The sequence below is a fragment of the Panulirus ornatus genome, chromosome 2 (assembly GCF_036320965.1).
Source record: "Panulirus ornatus isolate Po-2019 chromosome 2, ASM3632096v1, whole genome shotgun sequence".
In the NCBI taxonomy this organism is placed as follows: domain Eukaryota; kingdom Metazoa; phylum Arthropoda; class Malacostraca; order Decapoda; family Palinuridae; genus Panulirus; species Panulirus ornatus.
Window position 1 is genome coordinate 73,926,367 of NC_092225.1, and position 27,831 is coordinate 73,954,197.

Below are 27,831 nucleotides of genomic sequence, written 5' to 3' on the forward strand. Positions count from 1 at the left end.
CTGCTAATATTGAAAAAGAAAGTTAATGAGAATCATTTGAAGCAAATGTTTCTAAAATATGTAAAAATACGGTCAAAACAGAATAAATAGAGTGAGTGGATAGAGATTAGCTTAAACTAACATTTTTTTTGTACGAATGAATATCCTTACTTATTGATGATATAAACTGTATCTAAAGTGTACTGAGGTTGAGAGCAGAAGCTTTTTCGGTATCCAGCTTGTAGATACGATTGTGCATATCAACGTGAACATTTAAAACGTCTCAGCCAGTACCCATTGCATGGACTCAACTGCCCTGAAATGAATACAGTAATAGTGCAGGACATTATATATCGGAAGTAACTTTCAAGTAAACTGTCCATAAAGAGAAAAATTGTAGTGGGTAGTATAAATGGTTCTCTTGGAAAAGGTTATAAAGATATTTCCGGTAAAAAATGGCATACCAAAATGCCTTACATTATCAGAAGGGAATCACTTGATATTGAAATGCAGACACTTCAGATTAACTCCACTATCAGTATCCAAAGCAGGACGTAAGAAACAATATTTTCGTAGACCCTTATGTTTGATTTATTATTTGATTTATTTAGAAGTGCTAAGTTCTTTGTGATATATTGACTATTTTCAGGGATAATACAGCATATTTCACTTATTCTAGTCACCAAATACAAGTGAAAAAAAGAGATTGTCAAACATAGCAAATCACTATTAAGAATAAAGCTTTTGACTAGAAATAAAGAAGACTAGCAGTTAATAAAACTGTTTTAACTAAGAATGAGAACTGGTATCAGAATTATCCTTAATGTGTTTTGTAGAAATATCTTCTGACTGAGAATTTCCAATATACAAATTAGATTATTCTACAATTTCACACCAATGAAACAAGTATTCATTCCAAAACCATCAGCTCAGGAAATATAAGGTGATATACTTTATGGTATTGTGATTAGATGAAAAGATGGAGCTTTCATATAGTTTGGAACATTGCCAGCATATACAATATAGATATGATTCAGTTTCACCAGATTAACTGCAGACTAATGGTAACATACTGACCGTTAGAAAATCTTCTGCTCCAGTATGTATTGTAGAGGGTAGACCTAACATAAGTGTAATAAATTTATTTTGTGGTTCAGATTTGAGATACTGACATCTTAGTGAAAGTGCAGGATTTTGATAAGCAAGAATAATGAGATTGACTCTGAACCAAAGCAGAAACAAATTTTATGTATATATATTTATTTATTTTGCTTTGTCGCTGTCTCCCGCATTTGTGAGGTAGCGCAAGGAAACAGATGAAAGAATGGCCCAACCCACCCACATACACATGTATATACATACACATCCACACACACACATATACATACCTATACATCTCAACATATACATATACATACACACAGACATATACATATATACACATGTACATACTTCATACTGTCTGCCTTTATTCATTCCCCTCGCCACCCCGCCACACATGAAATAACAACCCCCTCCCCCTGCATGTGTGCAAGGTAGCGCTAGGAAAAGACGACAAAGGCCACATTCGTTCACATTCAGTCTCTAGCTGTCATGTATAATGCACCAAAACCACAGCTCCCTTTCCACATCCAGGCCCTACAGAACTTTCCATGGTTTACCCCAGACGCTTCACATGCCCTGGTACAATCCATTGACAGCACGTCAACCCCGGTATACCACATCATTCCAATTCACTCTATTCCTTGCATGCCTTTCACCTTCCTGCATGTTCAAACCCCGATCACTCATTATCTTTTTTACTCCATCTTTCCACCTCCAATTTGGTCTCCCACTTCTCCTCGTTCCCTCCACCTCTGACACATATATCCTCTTGGTCAATCTTTCCTCATTCATTCTCTCCGTGTGACCAAACTATTTCAAAACACCCTCTTCTGCTCTCTCAACCACACTCTTTTTATTACCACACATCTCTCTTACCCTTTCATTACTTACTTGATCAAACCACCTCACACCACATATTGTCCTTAAACATCTCATTTACAGCACATCAATCCTACTCTGCACAACTCTATCTATAGCCCATACCTCGCAACCATACAACATTGTTGGAACCACTATTCCTTCAAACATACCCATTTTTGCTTTCCAAGATAATGTTCTTGACTTCCACACATTCTTCAACACTCCCAGAACTTTTTTCCCCCTCCCCCACCCAATGATTTACTTCCGCTTCCATGGTTCCATCCGCTGTCAAATCCACTCCCAGATATCTAAAACTCTTCACTTCCTCCAGTTTTTCTCCATTCAAACCTACCTCCCAGTTGACTTGTCCCTCAACCCTACTGTACCTAATAACCTTGCTTTTATTCACATTTACTCTTAACTTTCTTCTTTCACACACTTTACCAAACTCAGTCACCAGCTTCTGCAGTTTCTCACCCGAATCAGCCACCAGTGCTGTATCATCAGCGAACAACAACTGACTCACTTCCCAAGCTCTTTCATCCAGAGTAGACTGCATACTTGCTCGTCTTTCCAAAACTCTTGCATTTACCTCCCTAACAGCCCCATCCATAAACAAATTAAACAACCATGGAGACATCACACACCCCTGCCACAAACCAACATTCACTGAACCAATCACTTTCCCCTCTTCCTACATGTACACATGCCTTACATCCTCAATAAAAACTTTTCACTGCTTCTAACAACTTGCCTCCCACACCATATATTCTTAGAACCTTCCACAGAGCATCTCTATCAACTCTATCATATGCCTTCTCCAGATCCATAAATGCTACATACAAATCCAAATGCGTGCATAGTGCCATTGTACAAAGGCAAAGGGGATAAGAGTGAGTGCTCAAATTACAGAGGTATAAGTTTGTTGAGTATTCCTGGTAAATTATATGGGAGGGTGTTGATTGAGAGGGTGAAGGCATGTACAGAGCATCAGATTGGGGAAGAGCAGTGTGGTTTCAGAAGTGGTAGAGGATGTGTGGATCAGGTGTTTGCTTTGAAGAATGTATGTGAGAAATACTTAGAAAAGCAAATGGATGTATGTATATACATGTGTATATACATACGTCCACACACGCAAAATATACATACCTACACAGCTTTCCATGGTTTACCCCAGACGCTTCACATGCCCCAATTCAATCCACTGACAGCACGTCAACCCCAGTATACCACATCACTCCAATTCACTTTATTCCTTGCCCTCCTTTCACCCTCCTGCATGTTCAGGCCCCGATCACACAAAATCTTTTTCACTCCATCTTTCCACCTCCAATTTGGTCTCCCTCTTCTCCTCGTTCCCTCCACCTCCGACACATATATCCTCTTGGTCAATCTTTCCTCACTCATTCTCTCCATGTGCCCAAACCATTTCAAAACACCCTCTTCTGCTCTCTCAACCACGCTCTTTTTATTTCCACACATCTCTCTTACCCTTACGTTACTTACTCGATCAAACCACCTCACACCACACATTGTCCTCAGACATCTCATTTCCAGCACATCCATCCTCCTGCGCACAACTCTATCCATAGCCCACGCCTCGCAACCATACAACATTGTTGGAACCACTATTCCTTCAAACATACCCATTTTTGCTTTCCGAGATAATGTTCTCGACTTCCACACATTCTTCAAGGCCCCCAGAATTTTCGCCCCCTCCCCCACCCTATGATCCACTTCCGCTTCCATCGTTCCATCCACTGCCAGATCCACTCCCAGATATCTAAAACACTTCACTTCCTCCAGTCCTTCTCCATTCAAACTCACCTCCCAATTGACTTGACCCTCAACCCTACTGTACCTAATAACCTTGCTCTTATTCACATTCACTCTTAACTTTCTTCTTTCACACACTTTACCAAACCCAGTCACCAGCTTCTGCAGTTTCTCACATGAATCAGCCACCAGCGCTGTATCATCAGCGAACAACAACTGACTCACTTCCCAAGCTCTCTCATCCCCAACAGACTTCATACTTGCCCCTCTTTCCAAAACTCTTGCATTCACCTCCCTAACAACCCCATCCATAAACAAATTAAACAACCATGGAGACATCACACACCCCTGCCGCAAACCTACATTCACCGAGAACCAATCACTTTCCTCTCCTCCTACACGCACACATGCCTTACATCCTCGATAAAAACTTTTCATGAGTCATACATACATTAAATAACCTTACGAACCAGTCAACAGTCACCCCCTTTTTTAATAAATTCCACTGCAATACCATCCAAACCTGCTGCCTTGGTGGCTTTCTTCTTCCGCAAAGCTTTTACTACCTCTTCTCTATCTACCAAATCATTTTACCTAACCCTCTCACTTTGCACATCACCTCAACCAAAACACCCTATATCTGCCACTCTATCATCAAACACATTCAACAAACCTTCAGAATACTCACTCCATCTCCTTCTCACATCACCAGTACTTGTTATCACCTCCCCATTAGCCCCCTTCACTGAAGTTCCCATTTGCTCCCTTTTCTTACGCACTTTATTTACCTCCTTCCAGAATATCTTTTTATTCTCCCTAAAATTTAATGATACTCTCTCACCCCAACTCTCATTTGCCCTCTTTTTCACCTCTTGCACCTTTCTCTTAACCTCCTGCCTCTTTCTTTTATACATCTCCCACTCATTTGCATTTTTTCCCTGCAAAAATCGTCCAAATGCCTCTCTCTTCTCTTTCACTAATAATCTTACTTCTTCATCATACCACTCACTACCCTTTCTAATCAACTCACCTCCCATGCTTCTCATGCCACAAGCATCTTTTGCGCAAGCCATCACTGCTTCCCTAAATACATCCCATTCCTCCCCTACTCCCCTTACCTCCTTTGTTCTCGCCTTTTTCCATTCTGTACTCAGTCTCTCCTGGTACTTCCTCACACAAGTCTCCTTCCCAGGCTCACTTACACTCACCACCCTCTTCCCCCTAACATTCTCCCTTCTTTTCTGAAAACCCTTACAAATCTTCACCTTCGCCTCCACAAGATAATGATCAGACATCCCTCCAGTTGCACCTCTCAGCACATTAACATCCACTATTCGCCATTTCCCGCATTAGCAAGGTAGCATTAAGAACAGAGGCCTGGGCCTTTAAGGGAATATCCTTACCTGGCCCCCTTCTCTGTTCCTTCTTTTGGAAAATTAAAAAAAAAGAAAAAAAACGAGAGAGGAGGATTTCCAACCCTCCATTCCCTTCCCTTTTAGTCGCCTTCTACGCCACACAGGGAATACATGGGAAATATTCTTTCTCCCCATCCCCTATCCCCAAATGGAGACCTAGCTTCGTCTCTTCAATGTATATCAACTGACTGATATATTTCTCTCTTGTGTGATGTGATTATTACACGAAAGTGCACTTGGGAACTTTTCGTGTTTCATTTTCCCCGTGGACTCATAGCAATATATATATATATATATATATATATATTTATATATTTTAAACTATTCGTCATTTCCCGCATTAGCGAGGTAGTGTTAAGAACAGAGGACTGGGCATTTTTTGGAATATCCTCACCTGGCCCCCTCTCTTCCTTCTTTTGGAAAATTAAAAAAAAAAACGAGAGGGGAGGATTTCCAGCCCCCCGCTCCCTCCCCTTTTAGTCGCCTTCTACGACACGCAGGGAATACGTGGGAAGTATTCTTAATCCCCTATCCCCAGGGATAATATATATATATAACGCGGGAGACAGTGACAGTGTGGTTTCAGAAGTGGTAGAGGATGTGTGGATCAGGTGTTTGCTTTGAAGAATGTATGTGAGAAATACTTAGAAAAGCAAATGGATTTGTATGTAGCATTTATGGATCTGGAGAAGGCATATGATAGAGTTGATAGAGATGCTCTGTGGAAGGTATTAAGAATATATGGTGTGGGACAAAAGTTGTTAGAAGCAGTGAAAAGTTTTTATCGAGGATGTAAGGCATGTGTACGCGTAGGAAGAGAGGAAAGTGATTGGTTCTCAGTGAATGTAGGTTTGCGGCAGGGGTGTGTGATGTCTCCATGGTTGTTTAATTTGTTTATGGATGGGATTGTTAGGGAGGTAAATGCAAGAGTTTTGGAAAGAGGGGCAAGTATGAAGTCTGTTGGGGATGAGAGAGCTTGGGAAGTGAGTCAGTTGTTGTTCGCTGATGATACAGCGCTGGTGGCTGATTCATGTGAGAAACTGCAGAAGCTGGTGACTGAGTTTGGTAAAGTGTGTGGAAGAAGAAAGTTAAGAGTAAATGTGAATAAGAGCAAGGTTATTAGGTACAGTAGGGTTGAGGGTCAAGTCAATTGGGAGGTGAGTTTGAATGGAGAAAAACTGGAGGAAGTGAAGTGTTTTAGATATCTGGGAGTGGATCTGGCAGCGGATGGAACCATGGAAGCGGAAGTGGATCATAGGGTGGGGGAGGGGGCGAAAATTCTGGGGGCCTTGAAGAATGTGTGGAAGTCGAGAACATTATCTCGGAAAGCAAAAATGGGTATGTTTGAAGGAATAGTGGTTCCAACAATGTTGTATGGTTGCGAGGCGTGGGCTATGGATAGAGTTGTGCGCAGGAGGATGGATGTGCTGGAAATGAGATGTTTGAGGACAATGTGTGGTGTGAGGTGGTTTGATCGAGTGAGTAACGTAAGGGTAAGAGAGATGTGTGGAAATAAAAAGAGCGTGGTTGAGAGAGCAGAAGAGGGTGTTTTGAAGTGGTTTGGGCACATGGAGAGGATGAGTGAGGAAAGATTGACCAAGAGGATATATGTGTCGGAGGTGGAGGGAACAAGGAGAAGAGGGAGACCAAATTGGAGGTGGAAAGATGGAGTGAAAAAGATTTTGTGTGATCGGGGCCTGAACATGCAGGAGGGTGAAAGGAGGGCAAGGAATAGAGTGAATTGGAGCGATGTGGTATACCGGGGTTGACGTGCTGTCAGTGGATTGAATCAGGGCATGTGAGGCGTCTGGGTAAACCATGGAAAGCTGTGTAGGTATGTATATTTGCGTGTGTGGACGTATGTATATACATGTGTATGGGGGGGGGGGTTGGGCCATTTCTTTCGTCTGTTTCCTTGCGCTACCTCGCAAACGCGGGAGACAGCGACAAAGTATAATAATAATAATAATAAAAATATATATATATATATATATATATATATATATATATATATTTTTTTTTTTTTTTTTTTTTTATACTTTGTCGCTGTCTCCCGCGTTTGCGAGGTAGCGCAAGGAAACAGACGAAAGAAATGGCCCAACCCGCCCCCCATACACATGTATATACATACGTACACACACACAAATATACATACCTACACAGCTTTCCATGGTTTACCCCAGACGCTTCACATGCCTTGATTCAATCCACTGACAGCACGTCAACCCCGGTATACCACATCGCTCCAATTCACTCTATTCCTTGCCCTCCTTTCACCCTCCTGCATGTTCAGGCCCCGATCACACAAAATCTTTTTCACTCCATCTTTCCACCTCCAATTTGGTCTCCCTCTTCTCCTCGTTCCCTCCACCTCCGACACATATATCCTCTTGGTCAATCTTTCCTCACTCATTCTCTCCATGTGCCCAAACCACTTCAAAACACCCTCTTCTGCTCTCTCAACCACGCTCTTTTTATTTCCACACATCTCTCTTACCCTTACGTTACTCACTCGATCAAACCACCTCACACCACACATTGTCCTCAAACATCTCATTTCCAGCACATCCATCCTCCTGCGCACAACTCTATCCATAGCCCACGCCTCGCAACGATACAACATTGTTGGAACCACTATTCCTTCAAACATACCCATTTTTGCTTTCCGAGATAATGTTCTCGACTTCCACACATTCTTCAAGGCCTCCAGAATTTTCGCCCCCTCCCCCACCCTATGATCCACTTCCGCTCCATGGTTCCATCCGCTGCCAGATCCACTCCCAGATATCTGAAACACTTCACTTCCTCCAGTTTTTCTCCATTCAAACTCACCTCCCAATTGACTTGACCCTCAACCCTACTGTACCTAATAACCTTGCTCTTATTCACATTTACTCTTAACTTTCTTCTTCCACACACTTTACCAAACTCAGTCACCAGCTTCTGCCGTTTCACACATGAATCAGCCACCAGCGCTGTATCATCAGCGAACAACAACTGACTCACTTCCCAAGCTCTCTCATCCCCAACAGACTTCATACTTGCCCCTCTTTCCAAAACTCTTGCATTTACCTCCCTAACAACCCCATCCATAAACAAATTAAACAACCATGGAGACATCACACACCCCTGCCGCAAACCTACATTCACTGAGAACCAATCACTTTCCTCTCTTCCTACACGTACACATGCCTTACATCCTCGATAAAAACTTTTCACTGCATCTAACAACTTTCCTCCCACACCATATACTCTTAAAACCTTCCACAGAGCATCTCTATCAACTCTATCATATGCCTTCTCCAGATCCATAAATGCCACATACAAATCCATTTGCTTTTCTAAGTATTTCTCACATACATTCTTCAAAGCAAACACCTGATCCACACATCCTCTACCACTTCTGAAACCACACTGCTCTTCCCCAATCTGATGCTCTGTACATGCCTTCACCCTCTCAATCAATACCCTCCCACATAATTTACCAGGAATACTCAACAAACTTATACCTCTGTAATTTGAGCACTCACTCTTATCCCCTTTGCCTTTGTACAATGGCACTATGCATGCATTCCGCCAATCCTCAGGCACCTCACCATGAGTCATACATACATTAAATAACCTTACCAACCAGTCAACAATACAGTCACCCCTTTTTTAATAAATTCCACTGCAATACCATCCAAACCTGCTGCCTTGCCGGCTTTCATCTTCCGCAAAGCTTTCACTACCTCTTCTCTGTTTACCAAATCATTTTCCCTAACCCTCTCACTTTGCACACCACCTCGACCAAAACACCCTATATCTGCCACTCTATCATCAAACACATTCAACAAACCTTCAAAATACTCACTCCATCTCCTTCTCACATCATCACTACTTGTTATCACCTCCCCATTTGCGCCCTTCACTGAAGTTCCCATTTGCTCCCTTGTCTTACGCACTTTATTTACCTCCTTCCAGAACATCTTTTTATTCTCCCTAAAATTTAATGATACTCTCTCACCCCAACTCTCATTTGCCCTTTTTTTCACCTCTTGCACCTTTCTCTTGACCTCCTGTCTCTTTCTTTTATACATCTCCCACTCAATTACATTTTTTCCCTGCAAAAATCGTCCAAATGCCTCTCTTCTCTTTCACTAATACTCTTACTTCTTCATCCCACCACTCACTACCCTTTCTAATCAACCCACCTCCCACTCTTCTCATGCCACAAGCATCTTTTGCGCAATCCATCACTGCTTCCCTAAATACATCCCATTCCTCCCCCACTCCCCTTACCTCCATTATTCTCACCTTTTTCCATTCTGTACTCAGTCTCTCCTGGTACTTCCTCACACAGGTCTCCTTTTCCCAGGCTCACTTACTCTCACCACCCTCTTCCCCCAACATTCACTCCTTCTTTTCTGAAAACCCTTACAAATCTTCACCTTAGCCTCCACAAGATAATGATCAGACATCCCTCCAGTTGCACCTCTCAGCACATTAACATCCACTATTCGCCATTTCCCGCATTAGCAAGGTAGCATTAAGAACAGAGGCCTGGGCCTTTAAGGGAATATCCTTACCTGGCCCCCTTCTCTGTTCCTTCTTTTGGAAAATTAAAAAAAAAGAAAAAAACGAGAGAGGAGGATTTCCAACCCTCCATTCCCTTCCCTTTTAGTCGCCTTCTACGCCACACAGGGAATACATGGGAAATATTCTTTCTCCCCATCCCCTATCCCCAAATGGAGTCCTAGCTTCGTCTCTTCAATGTATATCAACTGACTGATATATTTCTCTCTTGTGTGATGTGATTATTACACAAAAGTGCACTTGGGAACTTTTCGTGTTTCATTTTCCCCGTGGACTCATAGGAATATATATATATATATATATATTTATATATTTTAAACTATTCGTCATTTCCCGCATTAGCGAGGTAGTGTTAAGAACAGAGGACTGGGCATTTTTTGGAATATCCTCACCTGGCCCCCTCTCTTCCTTCTTTTGGAAAATTAAAAAAAAAAACGAGAGGGGAGGATTTCCAGCCCCCCGCTCCCTCCCCTTTTAGTCGCCTTCTACGACACGCAGGGAATACGTGGGAAGTATTCTTAATCCCCTATCCCCAGGGATAATATATGTATATAACGCGGGAGACAGTGACAGTGTGGTTTCAGAAGTGGTAGAGGATGTGTGGATCAGGTGTTTGCTTTGAAGAATGTATGTGAGAAATACTTAGAAAAGCAAATGGATTTGTATGTAGCATTTATGGATCTGGAGAAGGCATATGATAGAGTTGATAGAGATGCTCTGTGGAAGGTATTAAGAATATATGGTGTGGGACAAAAGTTGTTAGAAGCAGTGAAAAGTTTTTATCGAGGATGTAAGGCATGTGTACGCGTAGGAAGAGAGGAAAGTGATTGGTTCTCAGTGAATGTAGGTTTGCGGCAGGGGTGTGTGATGTCTCCATGGTTGTTTAATTTGTTTATGGATGGGATTGTTAGGGAGGTAAATGCAAGAGTTTTGGAAAGAGGGGCAAGTATGAAGTCTGTTGGGGATGAGAGAGCTTGGGAAGTGAGTCAGTTGTTGTTCGCTGATGATACAGCGCTGGTGGCTGATTCATGTGAGAAACTGCAGAAGCTGGTGACTGAGTTTGGTAAAGTGTGTGGAAGAAGAAAGTTAAGAGTAAATGTGAATAAGAGCAAGGTTATTAGGTACAGTAGGGTTGAGGGTCAAGTCAATTGGGAGGTGAGTTTGAATGGAGAAAAACTGGAGGAAGTGAAGTGTTTTAGATATCTGGGAGTGGATCTGGCAGCGGATGGAACCATGGAAGCGGAAGTGGATCATAGGGTGGGGGAGGGGGCGAAAATTCTGGGGGCCTTGAAGAATGTGTGGAAGTCGAGAACATTATCTCGGAAAGCAAAAATGGGTATGTTTGAAGGAATAGTGGTTCCAACAATGTTGTATGGTTGCGAGGCGTGGGCTATGGATAGAGTTGTGCGCAGGAGGATGGATGTGCTGGAAATGAGATGTTTGAGGACAATGTGTGGTGTGAGGTGGTTTGATCGAGTGAGTAACGTAAGGGTAAGAGAGATGTGTGGAAATAAAAAGAGCGTGGTTGAGAGAGCAGAAGAGGGTGTTTTGAAGTGGTTTGGGCACATGGAGAGGATGAGTGAGGAAAGATTGACCAAGAGGATATATGTGTCGGAGGTGGAGGGAACAAGGAGAAGAGGGAGACCAAATTGGAGGTGGAAAGATGGAGTGAAAAAGATTTTGTGTGATCGGGGCCTGAACATGCAGGAGGGTGAAAGGAGGGCAAGGAATAGAGTGAATTGGAGCGATGTGGTATACCGGGGTTGACGTGCTGTCAGTGGATTGAATCAGGGCATGTGAGGCGTCTGGGTAAACCATGGAAAGCTGTGTAGGTATGTATATTTGCGTGTGTGGACGTATGTATATACATGTGTATGGGGGGGGGGGTTGGGCCATTTCTTTCGTCTGTTTCCTTGCGCTACCTCGCAAACGCGGGAGACAGCGACAAAGTATAATAATAATAATAATAAAAATATATATATATATATATATATATATATATATATATATATTTTTTTTTTTTTTTTTTTTTATACTTTGTCGCTGTCTCCCGCGTTTGCGAGGTAGCGCAAGGAAACAGACGAAAGAAATGGCCCAACCCGCCCCCCATACACATGTATATACATACGTACACACACACAAATATACATACCTACACAGCTTTCCATGGTTTACCCCAGACGCTTCACATGCCTTGATTCAATCCACTGACAGCACGTCAACCCCGGTATACCACATCGCTCCAATTCACTCTATTCCTTGCCCTCCTTTCACCCTCCTGCATGTTCAGGCCCCGATCACACAAAATCTTTTTCACTCCATCTTTCCACCTCCAATTTGGTCTCCCTCTTCTCCTCGTTCCCTCCACCTCCGACACATATATCCTCTTGGTCAATCTTTCCTCACTCATTCTCTCCATGTGCCCAAACCACCTCAAAACACCCTCTTCTGCTCTCTCAACCACGCTCTTTTTATTTCCACACATCTCTCTTACCCTTACGTTACTCACTCGATCAAACCACCTCACACCACACATTGTCCTCAAACATCTCATTTCCAGCACATCCATCCTCCTGCGCACAACTCTATCCATAGCCCACGCCTCGCAACGATACAACATTGTTGGAACCACTATTCCTTCAAACATACCCATTTTTGCTTTCCGAGATAATGTTCTCGACTTCCACACATTCTTCAAGGCCTCCAGAATTTTCGCCCCCTCCCCCACCCTATGATCCACTTCCGCTCCCATGGTTCCATCCGCTGCCAGATCCACTCCCAGATATCTGAAACACTTCACTTCCTCCAGTTTTTCTCCATTCAAACTCACCTCCCAATTGACTTGACCCTCAACCCTACTGTACCTAATAACCTTGCTCTTATTCACATTTACTCTTAACTTTCTTCTTCCACACACTTTACCAAACTCAGTCACCAGCTTCTGCCGTTTCACACATGAATCAGCCACCAGCGCTGTATCATCAGCGAACAACAACTGACTCACTTCCCAAGCTCTCTCATCCCCAACAGACTTCATACTTGCCCCTCTTTCCAAAACTCTTGCATTTACCTCCCTAACAACCCCATCCATAAACAAATTAAACAACCATGGAGACATCACACACCCCTGCCGCAAACCTACATTCACTGAGAACCAATCACTTTCCTCTCTTCCTACACGTACACATGCCTTACATCCTCGATAAAAACTTTTCACTGCATCTAACAACTTTCCTCCCACACCATATACTCTTAAAACCTTCCACAGAGCATCTCTATCAACTCTATCATATGCCTTCTCCAGATCCATAAATGCCACATACAAATCCATTTGCTTTTCTAAGTATTTCTCACATACATTCTTCAAAGCAAACACCTGATCCACACATCCTCTACCACTTCTGAAACCACACTGCTCTTCCCCAATCTGATGCTCTGTACATGCCTTCACCCTCTCAATCAATACCCTCCCACATAATTTACCAGGAATACTCAACAAACTTATACCTCTGTAATTTGAGCACTCACTCTTATCCCCTTTGCCTTTGTACAATGGCACTATGCATGCATTCCGCCAATCCTCAGGCACCTCACCATGAGTCATACATACATTAAATAACCTTACCAACCAGTCAACAATACAGTCACCCCTTTTTTAATAAATTCCACTGCAATACCATCCAAACCTGCTGCCTTGCCGGCTTTCATCTTCCGCAAAGCTTTCACTACCTCTTCTCTGTTTACCAAATCATTTTCCCTAACCCTCTCACTTTGCACACCACCTCGACCAAAACACCCTATATCTGCCACTCTATCATCAAACACATTCAACAAACCTTCAAAATACTCACTCCATCTCCTTCTCACATCATCACTACTTGTTATCACCTCCCCATTTGCGCCCTTCACTGAAGTTCCCATTTGCTCCCTTGTCTTACGCACTTTATTTACCTCCTTCCAGAACATCTTTTTATTCTCCCTAAAATTTAATGATACTCTCTCACCCCAACTCTCATTTGCCCTTTTTTTCACCTCTTGCACCTTTCTCTTGACCTCCTGTCTCTTTCTTTTATACATCTCCCACTCAATTACATTTTTTCCCTGCAAAAATCGTCCAAATGCCTCTCTTCTCTTTCACTAATACTCTTACTTCTTCATCCCACCACTCACTACCCTTTCTAATCAACCCACCTCCCACTCTTCTCATGCCACAAGCATCTTTTGCGCAATCCATCACTGATTCCCTAAATACATCCCATTCCTCCCCCACTCCCCTTACTTCCATTATTCTCACCTTTTTCCATTCTGTACTCAGTCTCTCCTGGTACTTCCTCACACAGGTCTCCTTTTCAAGCTCACTTACTCTCACCACCCTCTTCACCCCAACATTCACTCTTCTTTTCTGAAAACCCATACAAATCTTCACCTTAGCCTCCACAAGATAATGATCAGACATCCCTCCAGTTGCACCTCTCAGCACATTAACATCCAAAAGTCTCTCTTTCGCACGCCTGTCAATTAACACGTAATCCAATAACGCTCTCTGGCCATCTCTCCTACTTACATAAGTATACTTATGTATATCTCGCTTTTTAAACCAGGTATTCCCAATCATCAGTCCTTTTTCAGCACATAAATCTACAAGCTCTTCACCATTTCCATTTACAACACTGAACACCCCATGTATACCAATTATTCCCTCAACTGCCACATTACTCACCTTTGCATTCAAATCACCCATCACTATAACCCGGTCTCGTGCATCAAAACCACTAACACACTCATTCAGCTGCTCCCAAAACACTTGCCTCTCATGATCTTTCTTCTCATGCCCAGGTGCATATGCACCAATAATCACCCACCTCTCTCCATCAACTTTCAGTTTTACCCATATTAATCGAGAATTTACTTTCTTACATTCTATCACATACTCCCACAACTCCTGTTTCAGGAGTATTGCTATATATATATATATATATATATATATATATATATATATATATATATATATATATATATATATATATATTTTTTTTGTCGCTTTCTCCTGCGTTTGCGAGGTAGTGCATTGTGATACAGACGAAAGAAATGGCCCAACCCACCCCCATACACATGTATATACATACACGTCCACACACGCAAATATACATACCTACACAGCTTTCCATGGTTTACCCTAGACGCTTCACATGCCGTGATTCAATCCACTGACAGCACGTCAACCCCGGTATACCACATCGATCCAATTCACTCTATTCCTTGCCCTCCTTTCACCCTCCTGCATGTTCAGGCCCCGATCACTCAAAACCTTTTTCACTCCATATTTCCACCTCCAATTTGGTCTCCCACTTCTCCTCGTTCCCTCCACCTCTGACACATATATCCTCTTTGTCAATCTTTCCTCAATCATTCTCTTCATGTGACCAAACCATTTCAAAACACCCTCTTCTGCTCTCTCTACCATGCTCTTTTTATTACCACACATCTCTCTCACCCTATTATTACTTACTCGATCAAACCACCTCACACCACATATTGTCCTCAAACATCTCATTTCCAGCACATCCACTCTCCTGTGTACAACTCTATCTATAGTCCACACTTTGCAACCATATAACATTGTTGGAACCACTATTCCTTCAAACATACCCATTTTTGCTTTCCGAGATAATGTTCTTGACTTCCACACATTCTTCAGTACTCCCAGAACTTTTGCCCCCTCCCCCATCCTATGACTCACTTCCGCTTCAATGGTTTCATTCACTGCCATATCCACTCCCAGATATCTAAAACACTTCACATCCTCCAGTTTTTCTCCATTCAAACTTACCTCCCAATTGACTTGTCCCTCAACCCTGCTGTACCTAATAACCTTGCTCTTATTCACATTTACTCTCAGCTTTCTTCTTTCACACACTTTACCAAACTCAGTCACCAGCTTCTGCAGTTTCTCATATGAATCAGCCACCAGTTTTCCCCACAAAAAAATTAATCTTAGTAGAGCATTTAGATACAAATTTGATATCTAATCTTTCAGCTAAAAGTTATTGCTCCAATGTCGTGCCTATATACAGAATGTTACTTAATGCTTTTACTCAATATCACATCCATTACAATGAACCTGCATCATGTTACATTAATGTAATTAATGTATCTTTGATGCAAAGAGTCGAATCAAATTTACCAAAAATTAAGAGATTGCTGGCTGTCCACCAACTTTGTGTATAGACTCAAGCTTGGTACTGAGTGCCACCTTTATCTAAGTTACACCCTTGTCTGAGAAAAGCAGAGCCAAATAATTTGTGTAAAGAAATAACTTACATTTAACAGCTTCTAACATATTGACATACACCAAAAAACAGAAGTGGGCTCTGAACTGAATATTGTGGCACACTACAATCTTTTGCACGTCACTTGACAGATTATCATTTACATTTGTCACTTGTTTTCAACTGGATATATATGACCAGAACCAGTCCACTGACTCATCAGACATGTTAAAGGCTTTGATTTATTGTTTCATGCAGGTCAAGCATGACCATACCCTCATAATTTTTCTTGTCTCACTCCATCTGATGTCGTCACTGAGATGGATCAGATGTGGTCATTCAACTAATAAGAGTGTAAACTGGATCAAAACTCTTACAGGAGTTTGCTATCTTTTAGACAGTCATTCAGCTGGTCAGAAACTACCATTTCAGTGAGATACCTTTGATTGATATTTGATGTTGATACAGGTCTGTAGTCACCAATTTTGGTTTTCATATTTTTTTACAAAATGGAATGACTCTATTAGCTTGAGATCATCAGGCACTCACTGGTCAAACATTGATAGGTCCGACAGGATGAGCAACAACACTGATATGATCTGCAGTAAATCTTGCGGGGATATTTTTCATCCATGTAGCCAGACTAGCAGTCATACCATTCAGTATCTTGTACACCTTTTCATAAGACATATCATTGAGCCAAAATATATTTTGTCATTCATTTAACCTTTGGTAATGATTTGAAATGAAAGCTTGTAAGTAACTTACAAGCTTTGAAGCACTGGTTTTGGAGGAATGATTAAAGTGAATTGCCACTAGAATGTTGTCAAAAAATGGTGTTGTCAGTTTTGATAAGAGAAATGGAAGCAAGACAGGAAAAGGGGTACAAGGTTGGAGTGTGGCTGTGAGACATGTTGGCTAGTAATAATCCTGTGTGTAGATGATGCTGTTGTTTGCTGAAAGTTAAGAAGAGTTACAGAAGGTTTAAGTGTCTTTTATGATGTGTGTAAGGGTAGGCAGTTGAAGGTAAATGCTAGTTAGAGTAATGGTGCTTGAAAAGAAATGTAAAGATGTTGCAAAACCCTGTAGAGTGAAAAAAGAAAGTATATTAAATAATGTTATAGGTTTGGGGGGAGAAAGACTGGAAGAGGTAAGAGAATTTGGATATTTAGGAACTATCTTAGGTAAGTTTGATGATATGGAAGGAAAGGAAAAAGAAAGAGCAGTACAGGACAGAAGAGTCATTGGGTCCCTTAATTGAATAAATGAAGTGGAGAGGTGTAAATATGGAGGTGAAAAAAGGATTAAGGGACTGTATAGTCATTCCAACCCTGACCAATGCAGCCAAAACGGACATGGAATGAGTCACAGAGGTCAAGAATCCAGGCTGTGGAAATGAGGTATTTGAGAGAAGCATGTGGTATGACTAGATGGAATGAGGAAAGAACTGAGGGTGTGTATGAGATGTGGTATGTTAGGAAATGCAAAGGGATTGAATTGCACAGTGGTAACCTGGGTGAAATGTGCTACTTTAAGTTGGTTTGAGCTTGTGGAAAGAATGCAAGACTGGATGTTTGCAGGAAGAGTGCATGATATTACAATTAAAGGGATTGGTGTGAGAAGAGGACTTGTGACATGGGGAATTAGAGTGGAATAATACTGGAGAGAGAAATGATGGTAGAAAGTGTGGAATTTTGTATGCAAGGGAGGAATGTAAGGACAGGAATGTGGAAACTCTTTTGCCATGGCCACAGCCTTGATAGGAGTTCCCAGGAGGAATGGGCCTCAGAGATATAGGTAGATAGATAGTTAGTATTAAGATTTCTTTTTCAATCCTTTTGAAATAGTTTGAATGAAAAGATTAAGGGTGTTTTGCCTATAATTTCCCATCAATCTGGTTTTCTTTAGCATGTTTTAAAGGGTTATCTGCCTATATTTGTATTAAAAAAGAACTGTGTTCAGGGGAGATCTTAAACCCTCATACAATATGGTAAAACTTTTAGTGTTAGAAGCATGACTGTTCACAGATTATGTGTAGAGTCTGTAGATGATTGTCTTCACAGTTTACTTATTCCATTATCAGGTGTGGGATGAGTATTACAACATTGGTCTTTGGAATTATTTCATCCTCAGGCATAACTGTATTTATCAGTCCATTATAACTTTTAGCCAACCTGTGTTATTTATGTTTTGTTAAATGAATGTGATTCATGAGATTATATATTGCAGTCAAACATTTTAAAAAGATCAAGTTTGGAAGGATGTGTAACAGTTTTTTACTGTTCATGTTAACATTCTTCCCCCTGGGGATAGGGGAGAAAGAATACTTCCCACGTATTCCCTGCGTGTCGTAGAAGGCGACTAAAAGGGGAGGGAGCGGGGGGCTGGAAATCCTCCCCTCTCATTTTTTTTTAATTTTCCAAAAGAAGGAACAGAGAATTGGGCCAGGTGAGGGTATTCCCTCAAAGGCCCAGGCCTCTGTTCTTAACGCTACCTCGCTAATGCGGGAAATGGCGAATAGTTTGAAAGAAAAGAAAGTTAACATCTAATTCATCTGTTTTATATTACTTTTGCTGAAAGTTATAGATTTCTGTCAAATTTCGATTATATCCATTATTAGAAAATTATTGTATATCATGTATACTGAGACATGACAAAAACTTTGTGCTTATTATGGTAATTGTCATGAATTCTTATTTGCTTATTATTAAGTTTTTGGGATATTATTTTACATAGACTACATGAAGATATATGATTTTGCAGGAGGATCTGCTAAAGGACAGCTACATCTGCCTCAAAAGCAGCTCCAGCAACTTGTGATGGCAGATACACATTATGTTCAGCGTAAGTCAACCTTTTGTCATACCTCAAATTTTCTTACACTTATTAACAATAAAGGTCAGTAAGAACAGATTTTTCTCCACATTTGTTTAGTCCCATGAGCTTGAGATAGCCTTTAAGATCCCATGGGGTTAGAAACTCTAACCTTCATCTATCTGGTTACGTTTGTGCCTCTCATTCCCCACTTCCTTTCATTAGTTGTGGCCTACAGCTCTGGGTACCCCCAGTCAATCAACAACCTCAGCATCCTGCTGGCTGACATGCTGGTCACAACTGGTCACCTCATAATCTGGATCACTGGATGATACAGATGATATATGTGCCTTTTTTTTTATTTTCAACACTAACATGTATAAGTAATATGTGATTTTCATTGGGTGAAGTATATATATATGTATGGTGAATTATTGAGATTAGAAAGGGTAGTGAGTGGTGGGGTAAAGAAGTAAAGTTGTTAGTAAAAGAGAAAAGAGAGGCCTTTGGACAATACTTGCAAGGAAGGAGTGCAAGTGACTGGGAGATGTATAAAAGAAAGTGGCAGGAGGTCAAGGGAAAGGTGCAATGGTTGAAAAAGAAGGCAAATGAGAGTTGGGGTGAGAGAGTATCATTAAACTTTAGGGAGATAAAAAGATTTTTTTTCAACGGAAGTAAATAATGTGCATAAGATAAGAGAACAAATGGGAACATCGGTGAAAGGGGGCAAGTGAGAAGTAGTGATGAGGTGAGTATTTGGAAGGTTTGTTGAATGTGTTTGATGATAGAGTGGCAGATATAGGGTGTTTTGGTCGGGGTAGTGTGCAGAGTGAGAGGATCAGGGAGAATGGTTTGGTTAAGAGAGAAGAGGTAGTGAAAGATTTGCAGAGAACAAATGGGAACATCGGTGAAAGGGGGCAAGTGAGAAGTAGTGATGAGGTGAGTATTTTGAATGTTTGTTGAATGTGTTTGATGATAGAGTGGCAGATGTAGGGTGTTTTGGTCGGGGTAGTGTGCAGAGTGAGAGGATCAGGGAGAATGGTTTGGTTAAGAGAGAAGAGGTAGTGAAAGATTTGCAGAAGATGAAATCCAGCAAGGCAGTGGGTTTGGATGGTATTGCAGTAGTATTTATTAAGAAAGGGGGTGACTCTGTTGTTGTTTGGTTAGTAAGGATATTCAGTGTATGTATGGATCTTGGTGAAGTGCCTGAGAACTGGCAGAATGCATTCATAGTGCCATTGTACAAAGGCAAAGGTGATAAAGGTGAGTGTTCAAACTACAGAGGCATGAATTTGTCTAGTATTCCTGGTAAATTATATGGGAGGGTATTGATTGAGAGGGTGAAGGCATGTACAGAGCATCAGCTTGGGGAAGAGCAGTGTGGTTTCAGAAGTAGTAGAGGATGTGTGGATCAGATGTTTGCTTTGAAGAATGTGTGTGAGAAATACTTAGAAAAACAGATGGATTTGTATGTAGCATTGATGGATTTGGAGAAGGCATTTAATTAGGTTGATAGGGGTGCTTTGTGGAGGGTTTGAAGAGTATATGGTGTGGGAGGTAAGTTGCTAGAAGCAGTGAAAAGTTTTTACCAAGGATGTAAGGCATGTGTACGTGTAGGAAGAGGGGAAAGTGCTTGGTTTCCAGTGAATGTTGGTCTGCGGCAGAGGTGTGTGATGTTCCCATGGTTGTTTAATTTGTGTATGGATGGGTTAGTTATGGAGGTAAATGCAAGAGTTTCAGAGAGAGGGGTGAGTATGCAGTCTGTTGTGGATGAGGGGGGGCTTGAGAAGTGAGTCAGTTGTTGTTTGCCGATGATACAGCTCTAGTGGCTGATTAGAGTAGGAAACTGCAGAAGATGGTGACTGAGTTTGGGAAAAATATGTGATAGGAGAAAGTTGATAGTAAATATGAATAAGAGCAAGGTTATTAGGTTCAGTAGGGTTGAAGTACAAGTTAATTGGGATGTAAGTTTGAGTGGAATAGTAGTTCCAACAATGTTAAATGGTTGTGAGGCATGGGCTATAGATAGGGTTGTATGGAGGAGGGTGGATGTGTTGGAAATGAAATGTTTGAGGACAAAATGTGGTGTGAGGTGGTTTGATCGAGTAAGTAATGAAAGGATAAGAGAGATGTGTGGAAATAAAAAGACTGTGGTTGAGAGAGCACAAGAGGGTATGTTGAAATGGTTTGGGCATATGGAGAGAATTAGTGAGGAAAGACTGACAAAGGGGATATATGTGTCAGAGGTGGAGGGAACAAGGAGAAGCGGGAGACCAAACTGGAGGTGAAAGGATTGAGTGAAAAAGATTTTGAGCGATTGGGGCCTGAACATATAGGAGGGTGAGAGGCATGCAAGGAATAGAATGAATTGGAACAGTGGAGTATACCGGGGTCATAGTGCTGTCAATGGACAAACCAGGGCATGTGAAACATATGGGGTAAACCATGAAAAGGTCTGTGGGGTCTGGATGTGAATAGGGAGATGTGATTTCTGTCCATTACACATGACAGCTAGAGGCTGAGTGTGAACGAATGTGGCTTTTATCATCTGTTTTCCTGGTGCTACTTCGCTGAAGCAGGGGGTAGCGATGCTGTTTCCTGTGGGATGGGGAAGCGCCAGGACAGGATGAAAGGCAAGCAAGTTTGAATGTGTACATGTGTACATATATGTCTGTGTATGTGTATATATGTATATGTATTTGTATGTGGGTGTATGGGCATTTATGTATATATATGTGTATATGAGTGCATGTGCCATTCTTTCTTGATCTGTTTCCTGGCATTACCTTATTGACGTGGGAACTGAGAACCCTTGTTGTATCAGGTCAACTGGAGAGACCCTGTCTAATGAATATATTTTTTTCATATATCCGATTGATTCATTATGTCAGACCTTCATTGGGTATAATGAATGTATAATCCAATAAATCTAAGTTCTATAATTCTAAGGATTTGTATTGTCCTCAAACATTTCATTTCCAGGTAAGATCTTTTCTTTTTTTGTCCTCAAACATTTCATTTCCAGATAAAAACTTTTCTTTCCACACATTCTTCAATGCTTGCAGACACCCCCCCCCTGACTTATTTCTGTGCCTCCATGACTCCATTTGCAGCCATGTTCATCCCAAGATATCCAAAATACTTATGGAAGCAAGAAAAAGTAGACTTGAATGAGAAGTCTTTTGACAATGAAGCTGTGGCAAAATCTTAAGTGACTTTTTGTGTCTGTATTTATGATCAAAAAGACAACTCATGTTCTGAATCCTTTTTCATTGATGAAAGAGGAGAATGCTCAGCAGCAAGTTGACATAAAAGCTGAAGACCCATTATTGACAACATATATGATAAAAGTGAATGAAATGGCAGGCCTTGATAAGTATTATCCAGGGGCAGTGAAAAAGGTGAAGAACGAGATAGTTGAGCCCTTTACTGCTCTTTTCAGTAGATCACATGCTTTAGGAAAAGTTCCAGATAAATGGAAGTTTGCCAGTGTAACACTGATATTCAAAAGGGTGTTAAGTCATTGCCTGGAAATTTTCGCTTAATTAGCTTAACATTTGTAGTTTAAAACTTATAGGAACCATCATTCGAGACAGAATTGTAAACTATTTAGAGGACCACCACTTAGGAAATGATTCCTTCTTGGTTTTCAAAAAAAATGCTCGTGTCTGACAGATCAGCTTGATTTCTTTTATGATATAATCAACATGTATGATGAAAGGAAATTAGTTGATGTTCTCTATCTAGATTTTCAAAAGCATTAGATAAGGTTCCTTTTCAAAGGTTGCTCGTAAAAATTAAGTCATATGGTATAGATGGAGTTGAACTTTGGCGTAGAGAATATTGGTTAACTTGCTGATTAATTAATGGTCAAGCCTCAGAATGGTTAGAAGAAGCAGGTGAAGTACCACAAAGATGAGTCTTGGGGACAGGTTCTCCTTTTCACATATGTTAATGTAATGAATGGGCTGCATTGTAAGATACAGGTTGAGCATCCCTAATCCGAAAATCCAAGATTCAAAAAGCCTCAAAATCTGAAACTTTTTAAGCGGTGAAATGACGTTACAAGTGGAGAATTCCACACCTGACCTCATTTGCCCATGCTGGGCTCTGACGCTCTGTTAGTGCCAGTTTGTTACAAACCATTTTCACCACCAGACCTACATACATTACTCACTGTGTTTTTTTGCTTATTCTTTACTCTGTGTGAATAAGTGTAAGAAAATGATTGCTTATCAGCAGCATATAGAATCAGAGCCATTAATGAAGCTGATGCCAAACAGCCACAGATTGTCCACATGGGCAGCTAATGTTGTGCCACCTTTGCTTTCTGATGGTTCAGTGATACACAGAATTTGATTCTTGCACAAAATTATAAAAGATATTGTGTATATTTCCTTCAGGCTATAAGTTATGCATTAAACATAAATGGATTTTGTGTTTAGACTTGGATCCCATCCCCAAGATATCTCATTATCTGTCATCCATCATGACAACAGTGGAAAACAGGATGTTATAGAAACAAACAAGGTAGAGCTAAGGCATACCTCAGTGTTTCGACCACTCATTGGTCTTCCTCAGGAGATACTGATTCCAGTATTTGGCGGGACTGTGTTCCCCAGCATCTCATGGTCACCTGTTTAGACACCTTGGTGTGTCGCTTTCTGATCGGAACAGCTGATGAACCCAGACCTTGTGTTAGCATTGTTCTTAATCCCTTCCTCTAGGTAAGCCCTCACACTATCACTAAAAATTTTGTCACTTGCCTGTAGTTGCCTTGGTATTGACCATATAGTGATAGTGTGGGAGCTTACCTAGAGGAAGGGATTAAGAACAATGTTAGCATAAGGTCTGGGTTCATCTGCTGGTCACCTCAGGTAGCGGAGGTTGCTGTGAATGGGTGGAGGCAGCAGGACAAGTGATCCAATCAGAAAATGACATGCCAAGGCATCCAAGCAGGTGACCATCATTTGCAGGGAACACAATCCTGCTGAATGCTAGAATCAGTATCTCCTGAAGAAGACTGTTGAATGGTTGAAACGTTGAGATATATCTCAGCTCGAACCCGTTTGTTTTCACATTACCGTTTTCCACGTCTCATTACATATATGCAAATATTCCAAAATCCAAAAAAATTCAAAATCCAAAAAAATTCAAAATCCAGAACACTTCTGGTCCCAGGTATTTTGGATAAAGGAAACTCAACCTGTATCAAAACTTGCTGATGATGCTAAGCTGGGAAATAATCTGCAAATGAACTTGAAAATCTATGGCTTCAAACTGATATAGACAAGTTAATGGACTGGACATTTTAGGTGGCAAGTGAATTTTGATACCCTTAAGTGCAAAGTTTTACATATTGGTACTCAACACAAAAAGGCAAGCTACAGTGTGAATTCTGCTGAACTGCAAAAGGAAAATGAGGAAAAGACTTGGGCATAACAATATTTAGTGATCTAAAACCAAATAAGCAGTGCACAGAAGCAGTAAAAAGAGCTAACAGAATTCTGGATTCATATGTAGGACATAATTTAAGTCTAGGGAAATTATGTACAGTTCATTGGTTCACCCCATCTTGAATATTATTGTCAGTGTGGTCGCCCTGTTTGAAAAATGATGTATATAGAATGGAGAAAGTGCAAGGTCAAGCTACTAAGGTAATTCTGAGCTGAACTCAACACTAATCCTATGAGAGCTGACCAAATGACTTGAATCTATTTTGCATAGAAAAGAGGTTAGGAACAAGCTACTTACTTGATTAGTCTGATTTCTTTCAAAGTATTGAATACAAACTTGTGGGAAAATGTTTTGTGTAAAATGAGGTGAAGTCCTTTTTTCTTCAAGAGAATCGTTAACATATGAAACTATTTACCAGTTAGAGTGGATGAAAGCAATACTACAGATATGTTAGAGAACAGACTCAATAATTGTTTTGCTTCAGGTCCACGACTTGCATTATTTGTGCCTCCTTAGTCTTATTCATAGTTTGCAGGTTATTCTCTTTGAATTATGCCTTGTAATTTTGCAACATTGTTCTTTGAATTTCTGATATCTTCCACTATCACAAACAACCTCGAAAGGACTGAATGGTCTGTTGCTGTTTGAATTTCTTTGTATTCCTATGTATACCTTCCTTTTTCTTCACAGCAGAGTCAATGACTCCCTTATTGAATCACATCTTATTGTACTTTTTACCACTCATTCAACACCTGAGCCAGTGTATCCAATGGTTTCTTGACCACTTCCTAAGTCACTTTCTACAACATCGACTCCCTTTCTACACTTGATCCTATGTTTTCTGTGACCTTTACTATACCTTCCATAGTGTCACCTCTTACATTATATCCTGACTCACCCTCACCCTCAATTGTTCAGTCAATACGTATAAGGCCTTCTAGATCACACTTTCAACTTTACCCATTTCTCTGTTTGTCTTAGTCTGGGATGGCAGTGTTAAGTGAGTTTTTCCACATGATTTAGAGTGGTGATAAATGAAAATTTTCCTCTTTTAGCTTAAGTAGCCCTCTGTACACAAAGATGGGGGAATATCTACATGATTTATCCAATGCAGCCATCTTCCTGGCTGCTCTGATTTTGTTATTGTTTATGGTTGTGCAATTGAAGTATCAGGTTTGCTGACAGTACACACATATGATTATTTGTTGACTGCCCTGGATGGACTTGTATATAAAATGATTCCCAGGATTTTTTCATTATTGATTTTGCTATTCATTTTTGCACACCATTGCAAAGATGGGGGAATTTCTACATGATTTATCCAGTGCAACCATCTTCCTGGCTGCTCTGATTTTGTTATTGTTTTTTGTTGTGCAATTGAAGTATGAGGTTTGCTACAGTACACACATGATTATTTGTTGACTGCCCAGGATGGACTTGCCTATGAAATGGTTCCCAATATCTTTTCATTATTGATTTTACTATTAATTTTTGCACATCAACAGTGTATTCTATTTTTCATTGTCATCTCCCTCTTTACATTCATTTAACTTATGTGCATGAAAAAGCTTTTTTGTTAATGTTCTTTCATTATCCAATTATATCCCCCTCTACTATCTATCTATCTATATCTCTGATGCCCTTTCCTTCTTGGAACTCCCATCAAGGGATGGCCACTGCAAAAGGCTCCACTTATCTCTGTCCTTGCATGCCTCCCTTGCAAACACCATTCCACACATTCTTCCACTATTTTTCTCCCTCCAGTATTCCTCTACCACATTTGCCCATGTCACAGGTGATCTACATACACCAACACCTTTAATAGTGCTATCATACACTCTCCTTGTAACTCCCAGTCTTGCATTCTTTCCACATGCCCAAACCACCTCAAAGTATACATTTCACCAGTTGTACCTCTCCACAATTCACTTTCTTTACAGTCCCTGCCATACCACATCTCTCATACACCTTTTCATTTCTTTCTTCATTCCATCTAGTCACACCACATGCTCTTGTCAAATAGCTCATTTCCATAGCCTGGATTCTTGACCTCAGTGCCTCATTCCATGTCCATGTTTCAGCTGCATAGGTCAGGGTTGAGAGGACTATGCTGTCCCTTAATCCTCTCTTCACCTCCATACTTACACCTCAGCCTTTCATTATTTGATTAAGGGACCCAATGACTCCTACCCTCTACTGCTCTCTCCCTTATCTCTCCTTCCATATCACCACACTTATCCAAGATGGCTCCTAAACACTTAAATTCTCTCATTTCTTCCAGTCTTTTTCCCTCCATATCCACAGCACAATTTAGTACATTCTTCTTTCATTGTATGTGGTTTTACGAAATCTGTACTTTCACTCTGTTTCCTTTCTATACCATTAGTTTACTTTAACTTGCATTTACCTTCATTTGCCATGCTTGCACACATCATAAAACACACTGACAACCTTCTGCAACACCTCTTCACTCTCCACAAACAGCACAGTATCATCTGCAAACAGGCTTGCCACTAGTCACCGTATCTCTGCTGCACTCTATTGCTGCACCCCATTTCCCTAGTTTTTTGTTTTCATCTTATCACTCTCTTATCACTCCATCCATATATATATTAAAAGTCATGGTGACATCACACAGCCCTGCCTCACACCTACATATCCCAAAACTTTTGCTCAGCTCTCCATCCACCGCTACACACATTTACTCCTCTATAGAAGGCTTTCACACCATCCAACAGTTGTCCCCCTTTACTATATATCCTTAACACATCCCACAAAGCATTCCACTTGACTGTCATACACTTTCTCCAGATCTATGAAAGCTGTATACGACTTCGTACCTTTTGCTAAATACTTTTCCATAGTCATCTTTACTTCAAAATTCTGATCCACACATCCCCTACCTTTTCTAAAACTCCTTTGCCTCTTCTCTTATTTTGCATTCAGTCATTTCCATCTCCCTGTCAATTAATATTCTTGCACACACTTTTCCTGGTATACTTAACAGGCTTATTCCCCTGTAATTGATGCATACATCCTTAGTATGTTCCTGTCAAGCAATCTACCATGTGCCTTTTTCTTTTCTTTCCCATCTACTTGCCTTTAAAAACGATTTCCATTCATATTTCTTATCTCTGGATTATTATATTATTTTGCGTGTCTGCTATCTTCCCGTCACATCTGATTCCACCCTCATATTTCTTCTTTTCTTTAAGTAAATTTTTCACTCTTTCTTTCTCTTTACATATCTTTATTCCATAATAAAGGCAGATCTCAGTTTTCGTCTTTAAGATCATAATACCAAGAGTCCACCAGAAAGGCAGTATGAATTTTTTCTCTCAGCTTTAGGTCATGAAATGAAGTCAGTTGAAAATGCAACTGTATTGAAATTATCTTAGTATATGTTTATATCTTGTATTCTCCTACTTTTTTATGGCATTAAACAGATTTAGTGTTAATCTATGTCACTACCATTCCACCAAAGAATAATTTTTTACTTCTTAAAGTAAGCTTTTTTTGCACTTATTTGAAATGAAAAAAGACACAGCAAAGAAAAGATATTTTTCATGATATGTAAAGAC

General features: G+C 40.7%; 1 protein-coding gene across 9 annotated transcripts in view; it reads left to right on the forward strand.

Annotated features, from left to right (window-relative positions):
- Nucleotides 1–27,831, forward strand: part of LOC139757219 (ATP-dependent RNA helicase DHX30-like) — a 203,034-nt gene that overhangs the window by 31,027 nt on the left and 144,176 nt on the right. For 3 of the 9 annotated variants that reach the window (XM_071677402.1, XM_071677435.1, XM_071677454.1), the window contains exon 2: nt 18,743–18,823. In XM_071677402.1, coding sequence (XP_071533503.1) covers nt 18,799–18,823 — 25 coding nt within the window. In that variant the 5' untranslated portion in view covers nt 18,743–18,798. Of the gene's footprint in view, nt 1–182; nt 534–904; nt 923–18,742; nt 18,824–27,831 lie in introns of those variants that run through there. The other 6 variants (XM_071677394.1, XM_071677444.1, XR_011714551.1 and 3 more) reach the window with 5 other exon arrangements.